Source organism: Andrographis paniculata, unplaced genomic scaffold (assembly GCF_009805555.1).
Source record: "Andrographis paniculata isolate CXL003 unplaced genomic scaffold, ASM980555v1 Contig10END, whole genome shotgun sequence".
NCBI lineage: Eukaryota > Viridiplantae > Streptophyta > Magnoliopsida > Lamiales > Acanthaceae > Andrographis > Andrographis paniculata.
This window is the reverse complement of record NW_026137380.1, coordinates 2,468,713-2,482,843: the sequence shown is the minus strand read 5'-3', so window position 1 is coordinate 2,482,843 and position 14,131 is coordinate 2,468,713. Positions and strand designations below refer to the sequence as shown.

The 14,131-nt window shown below is 38.9% G+C and overlaps 5 protein-coding genes across 6 annotated transcripts; 4 read left to right on the top strand and 1 right to left on the bottom strand.

Annotated features, from left to right (window-relative positions):
• The first annotated feature begins 13 nt into the window (after nucleotides 1-13).
• LOC127246936 (AT-rich interactive domain-containing protein 1) lies at nucleotides 14-1,681 on the top strand. The gene is made up of 2 exons (XM_051268602.1): nucleotides 14-382; nucleotides 836-1,681. Exons 1-2 carry the CDS (start codon nucleotides 14-16, stop codon nucleotides 1,679-1,681), a joined length of 1,215 nt encoding a protein of 404 aa, XP_051124559.1.
• Nucleotides 1,682-3,492: 1,811 nt separating this feature from the next.
• LOC127248894 (ubiquitin-conjugating enzyme E2 5) lies at nucleotides 3,493-5,373 on the top strand. The gene is made up of 6 exons (XM_051271490.1): nucleotides 3,493-3,747; nucleotides 3,879-3,958; nucleotides 4,368-4,482; nucleotides 4,579-4,631; nucleotides 4,707-4,835; nucleotides 4,969-5,373. Exons 1-6 carry the CDS (start codon nucleotides 3,704-3,706, stop codon nucleotides 5,103-5,105), a joined length of 558 nt encoding a protein of 185 aa, XP_051127447.1. The 5' UTR covers nucleotides 3,493-3,703; the 3' UTR covers nucleotides 5,106-5,373.
• On the top strand, nucleotides 4,979-7,153 carry LOC127248828 (uncharacterized). Its single transcript, XM_051271394.1, has 4 exons — nucleotides 4,979-5,120; nucleotides 5,582-6,014; nucleotides 6,286-6,414; nucleotides 6,622-7,153. The coding sequence occupies exons 2-4, from the start codon at nucleotides 5,658-5,660 to the stop codon at nucleotides 6,772-6,774; spliced, it is 639 nt and encodes a 212-aa protein (XP_051127351.1). The 5' UTR covers nucleotides 4,979-5,120; nucleotides 5,582-5,657; the 3' UTR covers nucleotides 6,775-7,153.
• On the bottom strand, nucleotides 6,992-9,143 carry LOC127248746 (uncharacterized). The gene is made up of 9 exons (XM_051271297.1): nucleotides 8,965-9,143; nucleotides 8,635-8,715; nucleotides 8,450-8,539; nucleotides 8,154-8,320; nucleotides 7,858-7,927; nucleotides 7,613-7,692; nucleotides 7,442-7,504; nucleotides 7,278-7,354; nucleotides 6,992-7,194 (listed from the first exon to the last, which is right to left on the bottom strand). The coding sequence occupies exons 1-9, from the start codon at nucleotides 9,040-9,042 to the stop codon at nucleotides 7,094-7,096; spliced, it is 807 nt and encodes a 268-aa protein (XP_051127254.1). The 5' UTR covers nucleotides 9,043-9,143; the 3' UTR covers nucleotides 6,992-7,093.
• A 270-nt stretch (nucleotides 9,144-9,413) lies between these two features.
• LOC127248615 (ATG8-interacting protein 2-like) lies at nucleotides 9,414-12,286 on the top strand. Of its 2 annotated transcripts, none has more exons than XM_051271096.1 (3): nucleotides 9,414-9,556; nucleotides 10,687-11,496; nucleotides 11,809-12,286. In XM_051271096.1, the coding sequence occupies exons 2-3, from the start codon at nucleotides 10,687-10,689 to the stop codon at nucleotides 11,908-11,910; spliced, it is 912 nt and encodes a 303-aa protein (XP_051127053.1). In that variant the 5' UTR covers nucleotides 9,414-9,556; the 3' UTR covers nucleotides 11,911-12,286. The 2 variants fall into 2 exon arrangements, with proteins under 2 accessions (XP_051127053.1, XP_051127134.1); XM_051271177.1 differs by having other exon boundaries at nucleotides 9,469-9,556; nucleotides 10,672-11,496.
• The last annotated feature ends 1,845 nt before the right edge of the window (nucleotides 12,287-14,131 follow it).

Sequence of the window (14,131 nt, the reverse complement as noted above, 5' to 3'; positions counted from 1 at the left end):
AAGTGATGAGAACATGGATTTCTTGAACCTAATCGTAGATGTTAAGAGCATTGAGAAGAAGTGGACTAACGGAAATATAGGGAGTACTGTGAATGCTGATGAAAAGCATTTTGTGGCTGATAAGGTTGAAAATGTTGATGATTGTACTGCTGATAATACTTCTATTAATAGGAAAAGAAAATACGATTATTATGCGGGCATGCTGAATTGGATTCGTAAGGTTGCAAAAGATCCTTGTGATCCTGCTACCAACCATTTACCTGATAAGAGTAAGTGGAAAAATTATGGAAGCGAACAGCCCTGGAAGAAGATTCTTTTGGCTCGTGATGCAATGCTTCTGAAAAAGAACCTCGGTGCAAGTTCTGAACAATCAGTTTGGCAGGTGCAGTGTGTTTGATTCCAAAGATTAAATATAGCACCATGTTTAACTGTTCTTTAATTTGTATGATTTCGCCTAATGGTTGATATGTGCTTGTGTAGACATTATCTTCACTGTTTTGGAGTCGGTTTGGACACAATAAACTTATCAAAGTTAAATAATCATTGTTTTAGATGAACATCTCAGATCAATGAAATAGAGGTGGTACTGAAATTTATGCTGCTAATCTCTCGTCAATGGATATTGCAAATGAAAATAGTTGAATTGTATTATTATTGCATAGATGTTACAGTGTTCAAATAGATCGCACTACCGGGAAAGAAATAATAGTGAGAAAGTATTATGTGCTAATCCTTTGATCTCAGGTTGAAATAATAATCTTTTCACTTTAGAATCAAAACTTGGCACGTAATGTTTCTGTGGAAATGTCGACTAATTGATTTCTATACCTTGCAGAAGAAGCAAAAGATGCATCCAAGCATGTACAATGATGATCAATGCAGTCCTGTAGGGTCAAGATGCAGCCAAAGGCTCCTTGGAAAGGAATCTTCTCTCAAATCTCATGAACAGCTTGTAGCAGATTCATCTTCCTCAAGTTGTCTGAGTGACGATGATTTTACTGATAGACAGTCTGATGCAGCTGGTGAGTCTCCAGGATTTTGGGCTAAATATCGTCGCAAGAAGCGAATTCGCATAGGGGCTCCTTATCAAGGAGATTTGCCAGATTTGTGTGGAGTTGATTACAGAAGTGATTCTAAATGGTTGGGTACCAAAATTTGGCCACTTGAAGAAGGAGAATTGAACCGAAACTTAATCGAAAGGGATCCTATTGGTAAGGGAAGACAGGAATCATGTGGTTGCCAGTTTCCAGGCTCTCTTGAGTGCGTAAGGTTCCATGTTCGGGAGAAAGCCATCAAACTGAGGCTTGAGTTAGGCCCGGCTTTCTACAGATGGAAATTTGACAGCATGGGGGAGAAAGTAGCGTTTTCCTGGACAAACACTGATCAAAACATGTTTCAGGACATTGTGCTGTCAAACCGTTTGTCATCAGATAAGTACTTCTGGGATGAGCTTTTCAAGTTATTTCCTAAGAAAGGCAGAGAAGTTCTGGTGAGCTACTATTTCAATGTTTTTCTGCTCCGGCGCAGAGCCCAACAGAATAGAAGCACTACAAGTGACATTGGCAGTGATGATGAAGACTCAGAATTTGGTCCCATTGCCAACAAATTCGGTCAATTGGCTTCGAAATCTCCAGGCTCCATTTTTCGCTCCCCAACAAAATCTCATTCAACTCAAAGATAGCCTCGATACGCATTACTACTACCTGCAGCATTGCAGTATTTTGTCTTTCACGGTATCCTACAATCTTGAAACCACTTGAGGTGTTGTATATTGGGTGATCATCCACAAAATGTCCGAGCGAGGATGCATAGGAGCATATGACCAACGGATTGTACTAACTTCTGCGCTGACGGCTCTGTACATCAATGCCTCTCAAATCAACTTGGCATGAACATCAACAAATTTTTGGCAAGTGTCTCCAAATCCTCATATTTACTGTAGCATTCTTATGATCTTGGATTATTTATCTCTCTTGATATTGCAACTCGGATTTAAAATGATGATAAGTTGAATTCTTGAAGCTGTGCACATTTAATAGAAATGATATTGTTGGGTTTATGTATCAATTTATCAATGTATATTGCCTTGTTCTCCTACTCCACAATTAATGAATTCCTAGTATTTGATTCTTTTAAGGCTGAAAGGAGCCAATACTTGCATAGTTTTTGGTGAAGTTAGTGTTTGTCTAAATAAGTGAATCTCTAGGACCCCACTTGAGAATATACACACAGGTACATACAGTCTTGGGTACATCACATAAATTTATTCAGTTGCAGGTAGAATATGTCTAATATATGTCTATATATATATATATATGGAAAAGAAAGCCTTATTTGATGTCAGAACTACATTGATCATGATCAACTTTAATGCCTCAAAATTCTAAAGTCTCATTCCCCACCTCCAATAATTGTTGCCTGGCTGGTTGCAACTTCAATTAAAAGTCTGATGACAGGGTTCAATTAAAACTTCATATTTTAGTCTCTTGTTTAGGACACTGACAAGTCCTTATTGTAATAGAGCAACAAGTGGTTGGACTTAAATATATTTGCAGTTCTGTCATGTAGTTGAGATATTACTACTTGTATATTTTGATGATGCAAGATTTGGTCACTAATAAGCATTCTGGTGTGCTTTTGGAACATATAAAAGGATGGCTCATCATTCAATTCTGTCCCTTTACTGAATGCAATCAATCAAACACATAACAATTAGGGGCTTTCTTGTGGTTGGTGGACTTTTTTTTTTCTTGTTTCTGGAACAATTACTGATTGATGGAATAAAATAATACTGGAAAATGTGGTAGTTTGATGAATAAAAAATTAAAAAAAGCTTGTATGCTTACCCACTATTCAAGCTTACTCGTATTTCCTTCCAATATTATAATCAGTTGCCTTGCCTAAACTTCAAAGCAATCATTTATGTCATCAGGGATTTATTTTGTGTGAGTATATATATATAGATACATTTCACAAGATGCCAGAACTCCTTTTAGTTACTTATTTTCTTGAGCAACATACATGCACATATATCTGTATATATATAGAACCAAGTACATATGCGGGCCCACAAGATGGCCCAATTTCCAGCCCACTGAGCCCAATTTCCAGCCCACTGCATGCATCAACATTGAACGCCACCCGGAAACGCAGCTATGGGATGAACTGATCATGTCTGGATAATGATACCACAACAATGTGTATGAATTGTAGAAATCATATTATAAACGAACACAAGTTTTTTGAATACCTGTCCATGTATTAAATATTAAAGTAAGAAATGAGTGGATAAGACATGGAAAAGTAGCCCTTATGCAGATTATGACAAAATGATACATTTACCGGCCAGGACAGGAATCTTGAAAATTGGGAAACTACAGTATAATTGAAAACTTGCCTAAATATAGAGAGCTGATTGATTAGATAGGATACAGTTCATAGGTGTCTGATCAATACACATATACAGACGTATATATAAATATATACATATATTACTTCACACGCACATCACACACGCACACCCCCACAATACCCTTGTGCCTTGTTTATCCCATTCCTTCCTCCTCTCAACTCTCTTCTTTCTCCACTTTTAACAAACATCTCAAAATTCTTGATTTATTTCTCCACCACTTTTGCTTTCCATCACTGCAAAATCACAGGTGAAGAAGAAGAAGCCCAAGAGTTTGAGACACAGATTGTAAGGATGTCTTCCCCAAGCAAGAGGCGTGAGATGGACTTGATGAAGCTGTAATTTCCTGAACCACGTTTTTTCTTCTTCCCCTTTTCTATGGGTTTGCTTGTGATTTCAGGCAATTTCTTTCTTCACAGAAAGTTTTCCTTTCCAACTAATTTCTGAGTTTTCTGCTCTGATGAAATAGGATGATGAGTGATTTCAAAGTGGAGATGATCAATGATGGGATGCAGGAATTCTATGTCCATTTCCATGGCCCCAACGAAAGTAATAAAATCTTCCAAACCCACTCCTCAATTTTTATTTTTATTTATTTATTTTTCTTCATCTTTAGCTGTCTAATTGAAAGTTGTTTGGGGGGTTTGTTGAACTCGGCTGGAAATTTTAGGACATATGTTTTGTTAAGAATCTTGTGCAGGAAATGGGAAAGCAACTCTTTATATGTAGCTCTGTTTGATGTCTCACTTATGGTAAAGAATTAAAGATGTTTCTTTTTCTTTTTGATGAATTAAATGTTGTTTCAAGGGCTTGACTGGATCAATTATTCAATTTAATGAACCCTAAAAGATATGATGCATATGTTGGTGTTTTTGCACAACATTCTTGTTCAGGAAACAATGCTGAATCCTTGTTTCTGTCTGTTTTATTGAATGCTCCAAACGAGATGTAATAATAGGTCCTTACCACGGAGGTGTATGGAAAATAAGGGTGGAGCTTCCGGATGCTTATCCATACAAATCTCCATCCATTGGATTCATTAACAAGATCTATCATCCAAATGTGGACGAAATGTGAGTTGTCTGTCTTGCTTATTTTGGTTTCCCAAGCTGTGTTATCTTTCAACATTTACTGTTGATGGATCATTTGATTTTGTCATCAATTTGCAGGTCAGGGTCGGTTTGCTTGGATGTCATCAACCAGACATGGAGTCCTATGTTTGGTAATGTGGTATTATATTCTGCATACCGTTTTTTAGGTTTCACTGAATTTCGATGACTTGTTGTCTGCTGTCCAGACCTGGTGAATGTTTTCGAGGTGTTCCTACCGCAGCTGCTTCTGTATCCGAATCCATCAGACCCGTTGAATGGGGAGGCTGCAGCGCTAATGATGCGTGACCGAGCTGCTTATGAGCTGAAAGTAAAAGGTACTGATAATCTCCATTGTATTACAAAAGCAAGATTTTTGTCTATTAATGTTGTCTTCTTCATTGCAATTACACCTTCTTGAATGTCGTGTTGTATTTGGATAACATTATTGCGTGTGTGCCGAATTCCCAGAATACTGCCAGAAATATGCTAAGCCTGAGGACGTGGGGCATGTCCCGGAAGAAGAGAAATCAAGTGACGAGGAGATGAGCGAAGATGAATACGATTCCAGCGACGAAACAGGGGTGGTCGGGGCAGTGGACCCGTAACATGGTCCATCCATCGTAATGTCTTCCTCACAGGCTGTAGTATTTTCAATTGCACATATTGAAAGGAAAATGGTGAAAAGGAAATGGTTGTGTCCATCAAAAGAATGATTATGATTATGATTATGATTATGATTATCAAGTAATCCTACGATTGATTTCATACTCTCTCTCTCTCTGTCTGTATAAACTGGTGTAGTAAGTAGTAGTAGTAGTAGCTGTATGTGATTCTGCATTATTAATGTATGTCTTCCTAACTGACTTGACTTGAGTTCCTCATTTCATCTGCATTTGTCTGCCGGTTTTGTTTGTTGCCTATATACTTTGATTCATCAGATAAAATTAAAATCGGCAGTTACCGCGACTATCGACAATACATTATTATAATCGTTAAAATGGTGCTTCTGTATATTATTATCACATTGCTCTACTACTTATATTTCAACTAGTATTAAATTGGGGCATGTTATGTTCTCAAGTGCGCAGGATAAGAGGTTCCGTGCGCACCCACCGCCACCGCCCATATATCATACATACATACATACATAGACAGACATGTGCGTCTGCTTCGCCAAATCTCCGCTTCAGTTCCGACGCCGTGGCATGGAAGTCAGTAATGCCGTCCTCCTCGCCCTACTCCTCCTACTTGCCTCCCGAGCATCCATTACTTACAGATTTGCCTGCGCATCTCAGAGGAAGATCCATATTCCGGACGAATTGGACGATGTCGTTGACGATGAGGAGGACGAGGACTGGCGGGAATGGGGAAGGACCAAGACGGAAACCGATTTCGACCCTCCGCCGGATTTCACCACAATGAACCTCCAGGAAATGCAAGACGAAATGATGAAGCGCCAACTCGGACCTGTTTTTGGATTTGTTAAGCTCCGACCAGGACGCCGCCGCACTCCGGTAATGATCTGGCTCTTCCGTTTCCTTTGAAGTTAGGTTGTTCTGAAGCTAGTGCTTATAATAGGTTTTTGTACTGCATAATCCATGAATTTTCCGAGAATGTGATCTGATAGACGTGCACAAACGCTTTAGCGTACCAATAGAGAAGTGAGAAAACCAATTTGATTTAGCAATAATTGCAAGAAAAACTAGATTAGAGTAAGTCACAGGGGTGCAAATATGTCCACTCTACGATCCATCCCTATCTGTCTGAAGAAAATTTTATTTGCAGGAGATGGTATCAGAAACTGCCATGAAATGGACTAAAGTTGCAAGAACCGGGGCGATAGAGGCAAAGTTCTCAGGCGTAGATGTTAGCACCATTATGTTCACAATGCAGAGAGGTCAAGATGCATTGGAGGTTCGTTAAACTTTCAGAATTAAATTTGTGGATTGATTCTGATTCTGATTCTGGGTAGGTAAAACACCATTCTCGTGTGTTGAAATACGGTTCACCTAACAAGGGGATTCACACTGATGACACCTCAGATGGGGTTTTGCAGCACTGGTAATTCTGTCTTTCACTTGTACAATATTAACTAGTGTGTTCTTCTTTCCATGGCTGCAGTTAAAAGAGTTCCTATTAAATCAGCCTGAGGCTTACGAGGTTAAGATGGGTGATCAGTTGTTCAGAAGGCCAGGGGATCCTTCATTTGATGAAGTGTTCCAGAAGCTCCAATCTGAGAAAACTGCAGGTTCGTCTACCCACCATGAGCTTTAATCGTGCAGAATACTACTCTGTTTCCCCGATGATTTCCTGCACATTCATTGGATACACACACATTCAATCTTGGCAACTTCCTATACATAATGAATTAGTACACGGCTCATGTTGGCAACTTGATCCAAATCCAATGCTCCTGAGCTTTATCCAGTGTTCTTGTGCTAATTCCAGCACCAGGATTCTGTTTAGAACTCACTCTTTGCTGAATTCAAAATGAAGGAATAAATATATCACATCCACTCGTATCGTGTAGGGAAGAACAACAGTTGCTACTGTTATTGTAATTTAGAGCAATACTTGAATCTGAAATAATACATCACTTTAGCTTATTGCTGAAATCCAGCAACTGGATAATTTGAATTCGAGGAATGCTAGCTGCTGCCTCTCGCTCTTTTCGAGTGTTATAACCCCAATCACCTGTTTTAAATTTACTCAAGTTGAAAATGCAGCTGAGCAAAGCCAAACAACAAACGTAAAGATCAGCAGGGATAGTCAATTACCCAGATACAGGTTCCATTCGTTCAATTCAGGCTCTTTAATTACATTCTTCAGCGTTGCCAGCCGGTCTTCAACAAAGCTTTTGAACAGAGAACACCATTAGTATTAGTCTCTATGACTTGTACCCCAGAAGCAGCTAGTAATGAACTATGTTATGGGTTCTTACTGAAGGGTTAGACCTTGGTGCTCTGGCATGTCCTGAAGCTGTTTCAGCACTTTCACTTTGGGACTGACAGACATCAAATTCAACATCAAACACAACTCCCGCACACACACACACACACACGCGCGTTGGATATATCCTTTCTTGAACATCTTTACTCTTGCAAAAACCTACCCAGTTCCCAGACCGTAGATTCTTTCAGGTGGAATACTGACTCCAGCAAGCTCTCTAAGTAATGCATCCGCAAACCGGCTCTGCATACAAGTACACTTTCAACAAGCTGACAATAAGAAACATAAGCTTCCTTGCCCGATTAGGCGTTAGTGTTACAGATCATGAGGTCCAGGTATCCTTTTTTTTTTTTTTTGTTTGAACAGAATGCAAGTATGCGGATTGATGTCATTTCTTGTTAAACAGACCTGCTTTGTTGTGACAATATAGAGCTTTGAGCTAGCAAACTTCAGAGCATCTGGAATACCAGGATAAAATCTGCATATTATACATAGTAATGATCAACATTTTCTTCTACATCGATCTAATGCGAGTAGGAGTGACTACTACATGAGTTCATACAACCACAAAGGAGAAAGTGAACAAAAAAACTGTAATACTCTCTACACACACTTCTTTCCGAAAATCAACAAACTTACACAACTACGTGAAAGAGAATGCCATACTGCAACAACTTCATCTGAAAAACCAAAAAAAATTATACCTGTTGGCACCTATCCAGGTAGCCAAGTCGTTGTCCATCCATTCATCCCTGACCTTTCCGAAAAGATCAATTAGCTCATCCCGAACCTCCTCCCACTCTGTCATAATAACAGGCTTTATCTTCAACCAGTTCTCCAATATATCCTCAACAGTAAGCCCTTGGGCAACCTAGCACACAAACCATGAATATAAAGTCATGCATCAGCCATTAACAACAAGGTACCAAATATGTAATATGTTGGAGGCCTCAGCTATCAATAATAAGACAAGGAGTACATATCATGGTTAGATACCCACTGACGACGTCCGAACACGAGGAACTTGGCTCTCCAACAGCAACCTCACAAGTAGCACATTTTCGTATCCGGTTTCTACCACCGGTCGAACCTGAAAGCAGCAATCAGTCAAAGACTAATTACAAACAAACAAACAAACACACCGAATCATCTTCTGATATACTCAAACAGAAATAACACAATTACTATGTGCATCTGATCGACAATCCAATCCTCCAAAGGCTTTTCCACACCATCAAACAGCCTTGGCCATCTTACTTTAGCAGCCTACAGCAATTGCAACACCAGTCACATAAATAAAAATTTTTTAAAAAAAAAATGCACAAACAAACATCTCCCCGAACACGAGAATATAATTCTCTTCAGTCCACATCCAATCGAACTAAACAAACACAAGACACAAACATCTTTGACAGTGCCACAACACGAGCAACCGAACCAAATGCCATCGAAACCAATTGAAGCCGAACAAGCAGCATCATACGCATGACATGCATTTGGCAATTATAACAATACCTTGACAGCAGAGAGAGAGCTCTCCCCACAGCTGTCACACAGAACTCCATCAAAATCCAGAGCATAAAGATCTCCCATCACTCCGCCACGCCACGGTCAATCGCAAACCAAAATGCAGATAACGCTGTGCTCGTTATCTGTCACAGCGAAGCTCCATCATCATAACCTAATTGGACTCAAATAGTCCCAATCTTAACGGTTCATATATATTAGCCCAATTTCGAAATTTCAGCCCAAAAGGATTTCTTTACATCAAAGGAAAGAACTTACGCACTCTTTTATCTTCGTCTTATTTATTTTAATGTCACTCATATGGTCAAAGTCAAGACAGAAGCGGGTGTTCCAGGTAACTGTAGTCCGTAGGACTTAGCAGCTAAAAACGACGCCGTTTCTCTTTTACAGTCGGTAAAACCACTCTCCACGTCTTGAAACCGCAACCGGCCATCCCGGTTTCCGGCGCCCACTTTTTCTTTTTTGTTTTTACCCTCAATAAATACACCTGCGGGCTTTTGTCCACCTTTGTCTTCGTCGATTTCCCCGCGGAGCTTTTCTACTCTTTGGTTGTTTCTTCGGTGTAATCAGTGCGGTGGATGTGAGTATTTGTTTTGATTTACGATTGATTAGTGTTTCTTCTCGATTGCTTCGGTGATTTAGGAGTTGAATTTCGGTTCGTTTTGTGTGTTTGAGGCTTTTCGTTATTGGAAATTGGTGGTTGATCTGTACGAAGATTGTAGAACTTGGAGTGTTGAGGAGATTGTTTCTAGGCGAGGTTTTGCTTGAATTTTCTTATTTATGTTTTTGGTGATTGTGTGCACCTCTGAGTTCTGTTATTTAGTCTTTCATGTTGATTTGAAATTAGAGTTGGATTCGATTGTGTGATCTGATATTAGGGTTTCGTGCTATTGGTGAGAAAGTTTTATGGACGGTTGTTATATTTGGAAAATCGTGGTTATTGGATTTATTGGATAGGACTATGCACTCTTTTTAAGATGATATATTGTTTTCTTATCTTTCTTATTTGTTGCTATATGAAAACAAAAATTAAACCCCTGCAGAGGCATGGGTGCAAGTGAGTTAGGTAAATGTGTCCATACTTTGGTGGATCCGTGGCTGATGCAACAATTTTACTAGAACATGCTTGTTAAATGAATAAGAATATATCATAAGTTCAATTTTATGTAGTTGAGGTTTGGCTGGTTTGCAATTAATAATTTTTTAAGTATCAATATGAAATTTGCTAATAAATAATAGTCCTATCATTAATTGAGTTCTTATGATATTTCATGTTTGTATCATTATATTTATCTGAGTTTAATTTTGATTGGATGGATGATATCAAATTACCACAGCAATCAACACACGATCCGCTACGGTACCCATTCTTATTGGAATATCTGATTTGCATTAAATTTGGATTCATCCTTGTGAACTATTCTGGTCTCCACACAAAAATAGTAGTACCCAATTATCTCAAGGGCTGAATCATATTTTGAGCTGCAAACACTTGAGACCTTAACTAGCAAAAGTGCTAAATATTTTGACTTATGATTTGAAGGCTTGATGTTGGATTTTTTGTAGCATCTATTCTCCTTATACCACCAGTTTAATCTAAACATCTATAACAAACTTTGCACAGTACACTTGACCTATGAACAATCATATGAATTTTTCATATTTGATTATTTAGCTGAAATTTATGCCTGGTAGAACTTGCTTCTGCAGATGTCAGATAACAAGGAGGACGAGACTGTCCCTAAAGGAAACGAATGGGAGGTTGTAGCTCTTACAGAATCTGCATACGCTGCTGCCCCTGGTCCCAAACAGAACATTTTTGATGCAATCGGGGATAATAGTGCAGAGACAGCTGATGCACTGTTCATGTCTGGCCACTTCAAATATTCACCAAGCATTCATGAGAACATGCTAGTAGAAGCTGGTTCCAAGGAGAAACCCAGTGGAATGGGCAGTGATAGCATTCCTGAAGCCATCGCCTATGAAGGCAGTAAATCAGAATCAAAGAGTGTGGATGATATACACCTGGAAGGACTCATTTCTGAGGAATTCCCTGAAGCTCCAAAATTCAAGGAAAAAGGTGGCAGCGGGTCATTCTATAGTTCTGATTTTGAAGATGTTGCTTCCTCAAACCTGATGGTGAAAGAGCAGGCCATGTACAGGGCTGAGAAATTCAGTTCTTATGATGATGAAGCTACTGCAGGGAGGTCGTACGCTACTGATGAGGACATTGGAGTTGCTGAACCCTTTGAGCCTTTGGACCATGCAATTGATCCATGCCTGTCAAATGTGCCAAAACATAATGAAGATGATAAGTTTGATGAATTGCCTGGTTTTTCCTGTGAGGGGTGGTGGAAAAGGCATGCTTCTTCCTTGTATGATCATGTGAAAAATGTTAACCCGTATTGGTCAATTGTTGTTGCTGCAGCTGTTGTTGGGCTTGTGATTATTGGTCATCGGTGGCAGCGGGATAAGCCACCAGTTTTAAAGCTGAAGTCTCAGTTGGTTATTGATGATAAGGTACTTACTAAATTCTACTTTGAAAACTCAACTCAGTTGGAGCTTCACTGCATAACTTTCATGTGGCATATAGACTTTTTTGTTTTTTTCGGTCCAAGCAAAATGAGCAACTTGCAAGGTTCTTCATCAAATATTTCATCTCTATGTGATCAATATTCAGTTTTGTATTCGTGCACTTACCATAGTTTACTGTTTTCTATAGTTGGTTTATTCAGTTGTGACTGTCTCCTTGGTGTTTTGAATTTGCTTTGCTATCTGGATGATAACCCTTCAATATTACCTGATGTTAATATGCCTACACATCCATTGTAGGGATCTCACTGGATTCTTGGTCCTGTGGCTCGACTAAAAGATGTTAGTTTGGGAAATCAAAACGGCTCATACCTGAGAGCAAGCACGTCCACAGGATTATAATTATTAAGTTCAAAATGAATGGTGAAAAAGCGTTGCTGGATGATTGACCAGATTTGATTTGTGTAGTGAGTGATTATGTTTGCGTTGGGTTCTCAGCAATGCATAAACAATCATGAGGATGCCACCGATGATCTGGAAGTCATGGATGTGTATTACCACCATTATTGATGTGTGTTATTTAGCTGTGTATAAACAAAGCTCTGTAAGCAAGCAGTCGTATCAACAACACCGGACAGACAACACCCCATATCCATATGCTGCAAAACTACATGGATTACTGTAATTAAGTATATGGCATCTCGATGCTTTGCTACTATTGCTGTGTGTATGCTGTTTTTATGTCTTTTTCAAGTTGTCCCTTTGTGTGGCAATGTCACCCTCTGCTATGTTTTTTACTGGTTCTAGGCGATGAACTCGACTGCAATTTTAAATGAATTCCTTTAAGTGCAATTGCCAAAAACAGGATCTCGATCAATCAATCAATCAATACATACATTATTATGTGTTTCCACTCTAGAGTAATATACTTGTAGCAGCACTTGTACATTGGGCATCGCCTGAAAAGATCCCAGTCTTTCTTTTTGTTTTGATGATGATGGATCAAGTTCATGGATTTACTTACCGCCCGCTCATTGAAATCTTTGTCTGTAAGAAATCTGGTCTTCCATGTGATCCCATCACTTGGAAGTTAAACTTACTACCAATGTCCATCTGCATAGATGATAGTTGATGGGGTGATGACCAGAAAAGCACAAATGGAACAGAGGAGAAGAAGAAGAAGAGAAACAGATTGATTGTTTATCAAATATGCTTTAAAAATGGCTTGTAGGAGTCTGAAGTTCCCCTTATCAAAATACTTGTTAGCAAATCGAATGAACAACCAGCCAAATTAAACTTGAGTTGGTCCTGAAAATGGTCCAATTGTTAGCATGATTTTGCTGCAATTAATCTAGTTGGTAAACTGTTGTTTATGGATATTATGATAGGATTGGATTGTTGTTTCTTTGCCTAAGAAGACTTAGGGACCTGAATTGCCCTCTACTGCAACAGTATTTAAGGTTCTAACTGTTAACCAATTTTGGCCTTCATATTTAAAATTTATATATATATACTTCCATGTGAGGACGATTCAATGCTATCTTCATCTCATTGCTCTAGCTAGACCAGCTGATGGAATCATTAAACTCATATTTTATGATTCCTAACTGGACATGACTCCTATAGTAATTAGTAAATGCTCTCTGTATTTATTTATTCATGTATAAGGAAGGAGGGGTAAGCAAGAAGCGACTCTGGCCTGTTCTCAACCAAGCTGCTCTGTTTACAAGTTAAATTTTTTATGCAGGAAATAGCCATAGCCAGCTGCATATATATTTTCTTTACTAAGCTGTGCCTGTGTGTTAAGGATTGCGCATTTATTAATCCATACTAGTGCTTTTCTTGGTAAGCATTGCATTGAAGTAGTATTATATTTTTGCAACCTGAAGATGTTTCCTCTGAATTAGCACAATGCGATGGTCCCTGAAAGGGAAGCCACCGAAATCAGGTGACATTTTAAGCAATAAAAAATGTTGAATAAATGAGGGGTTTGACTTTGTTGTGTTGGCAGGAATATAATCAAGGGTTGACTTTGGGCACCTCTGGCTCTACCGCGCGCATTGAATTCTTGGTCTTAAGAGATAAACATCACGTGAGTTACACAATAAAAGATTTTTGAGTGGCGCAATAAAAGGTGAGGTGGGTGATTTGCATAAAGAGTCGTTGGTGAGCTGCTCACCAAAATGTTAACAAAGAAGGAACAAGCAAGCAAGCAAGCAAGCCATGTTTCAGTTGTGAGTCAAAGTATGTATCTAATTAACAGTCAAAGTACTCCCTCCCTCAATTTCTGGTAATCTCTCTCTCAACTAACTTCATTCACCTCTCCCTCTCCCTCTCCCTGGTACATATGATACACTATTTCTCTGCCCATCTTTTCAGAGTGGATCCCTCTTCTTCTTCAATGGGCTATTCATTCTTTTGGCTCTCATTTGAATCTCCTGGCTCCAACTGCCTCTGATATGCATTTATGACTATCCTGTGAATTGGCACCAATAGATTTATGTATTGTATTGTATTGTTGTCTTGCAACATAACACAAGTCTCAGACTCCCTTATTTACTTACTATCTTCACCATTCAATATTCAATATTCATCCTCCCCCTCTTATATAAACTCCCCTCTT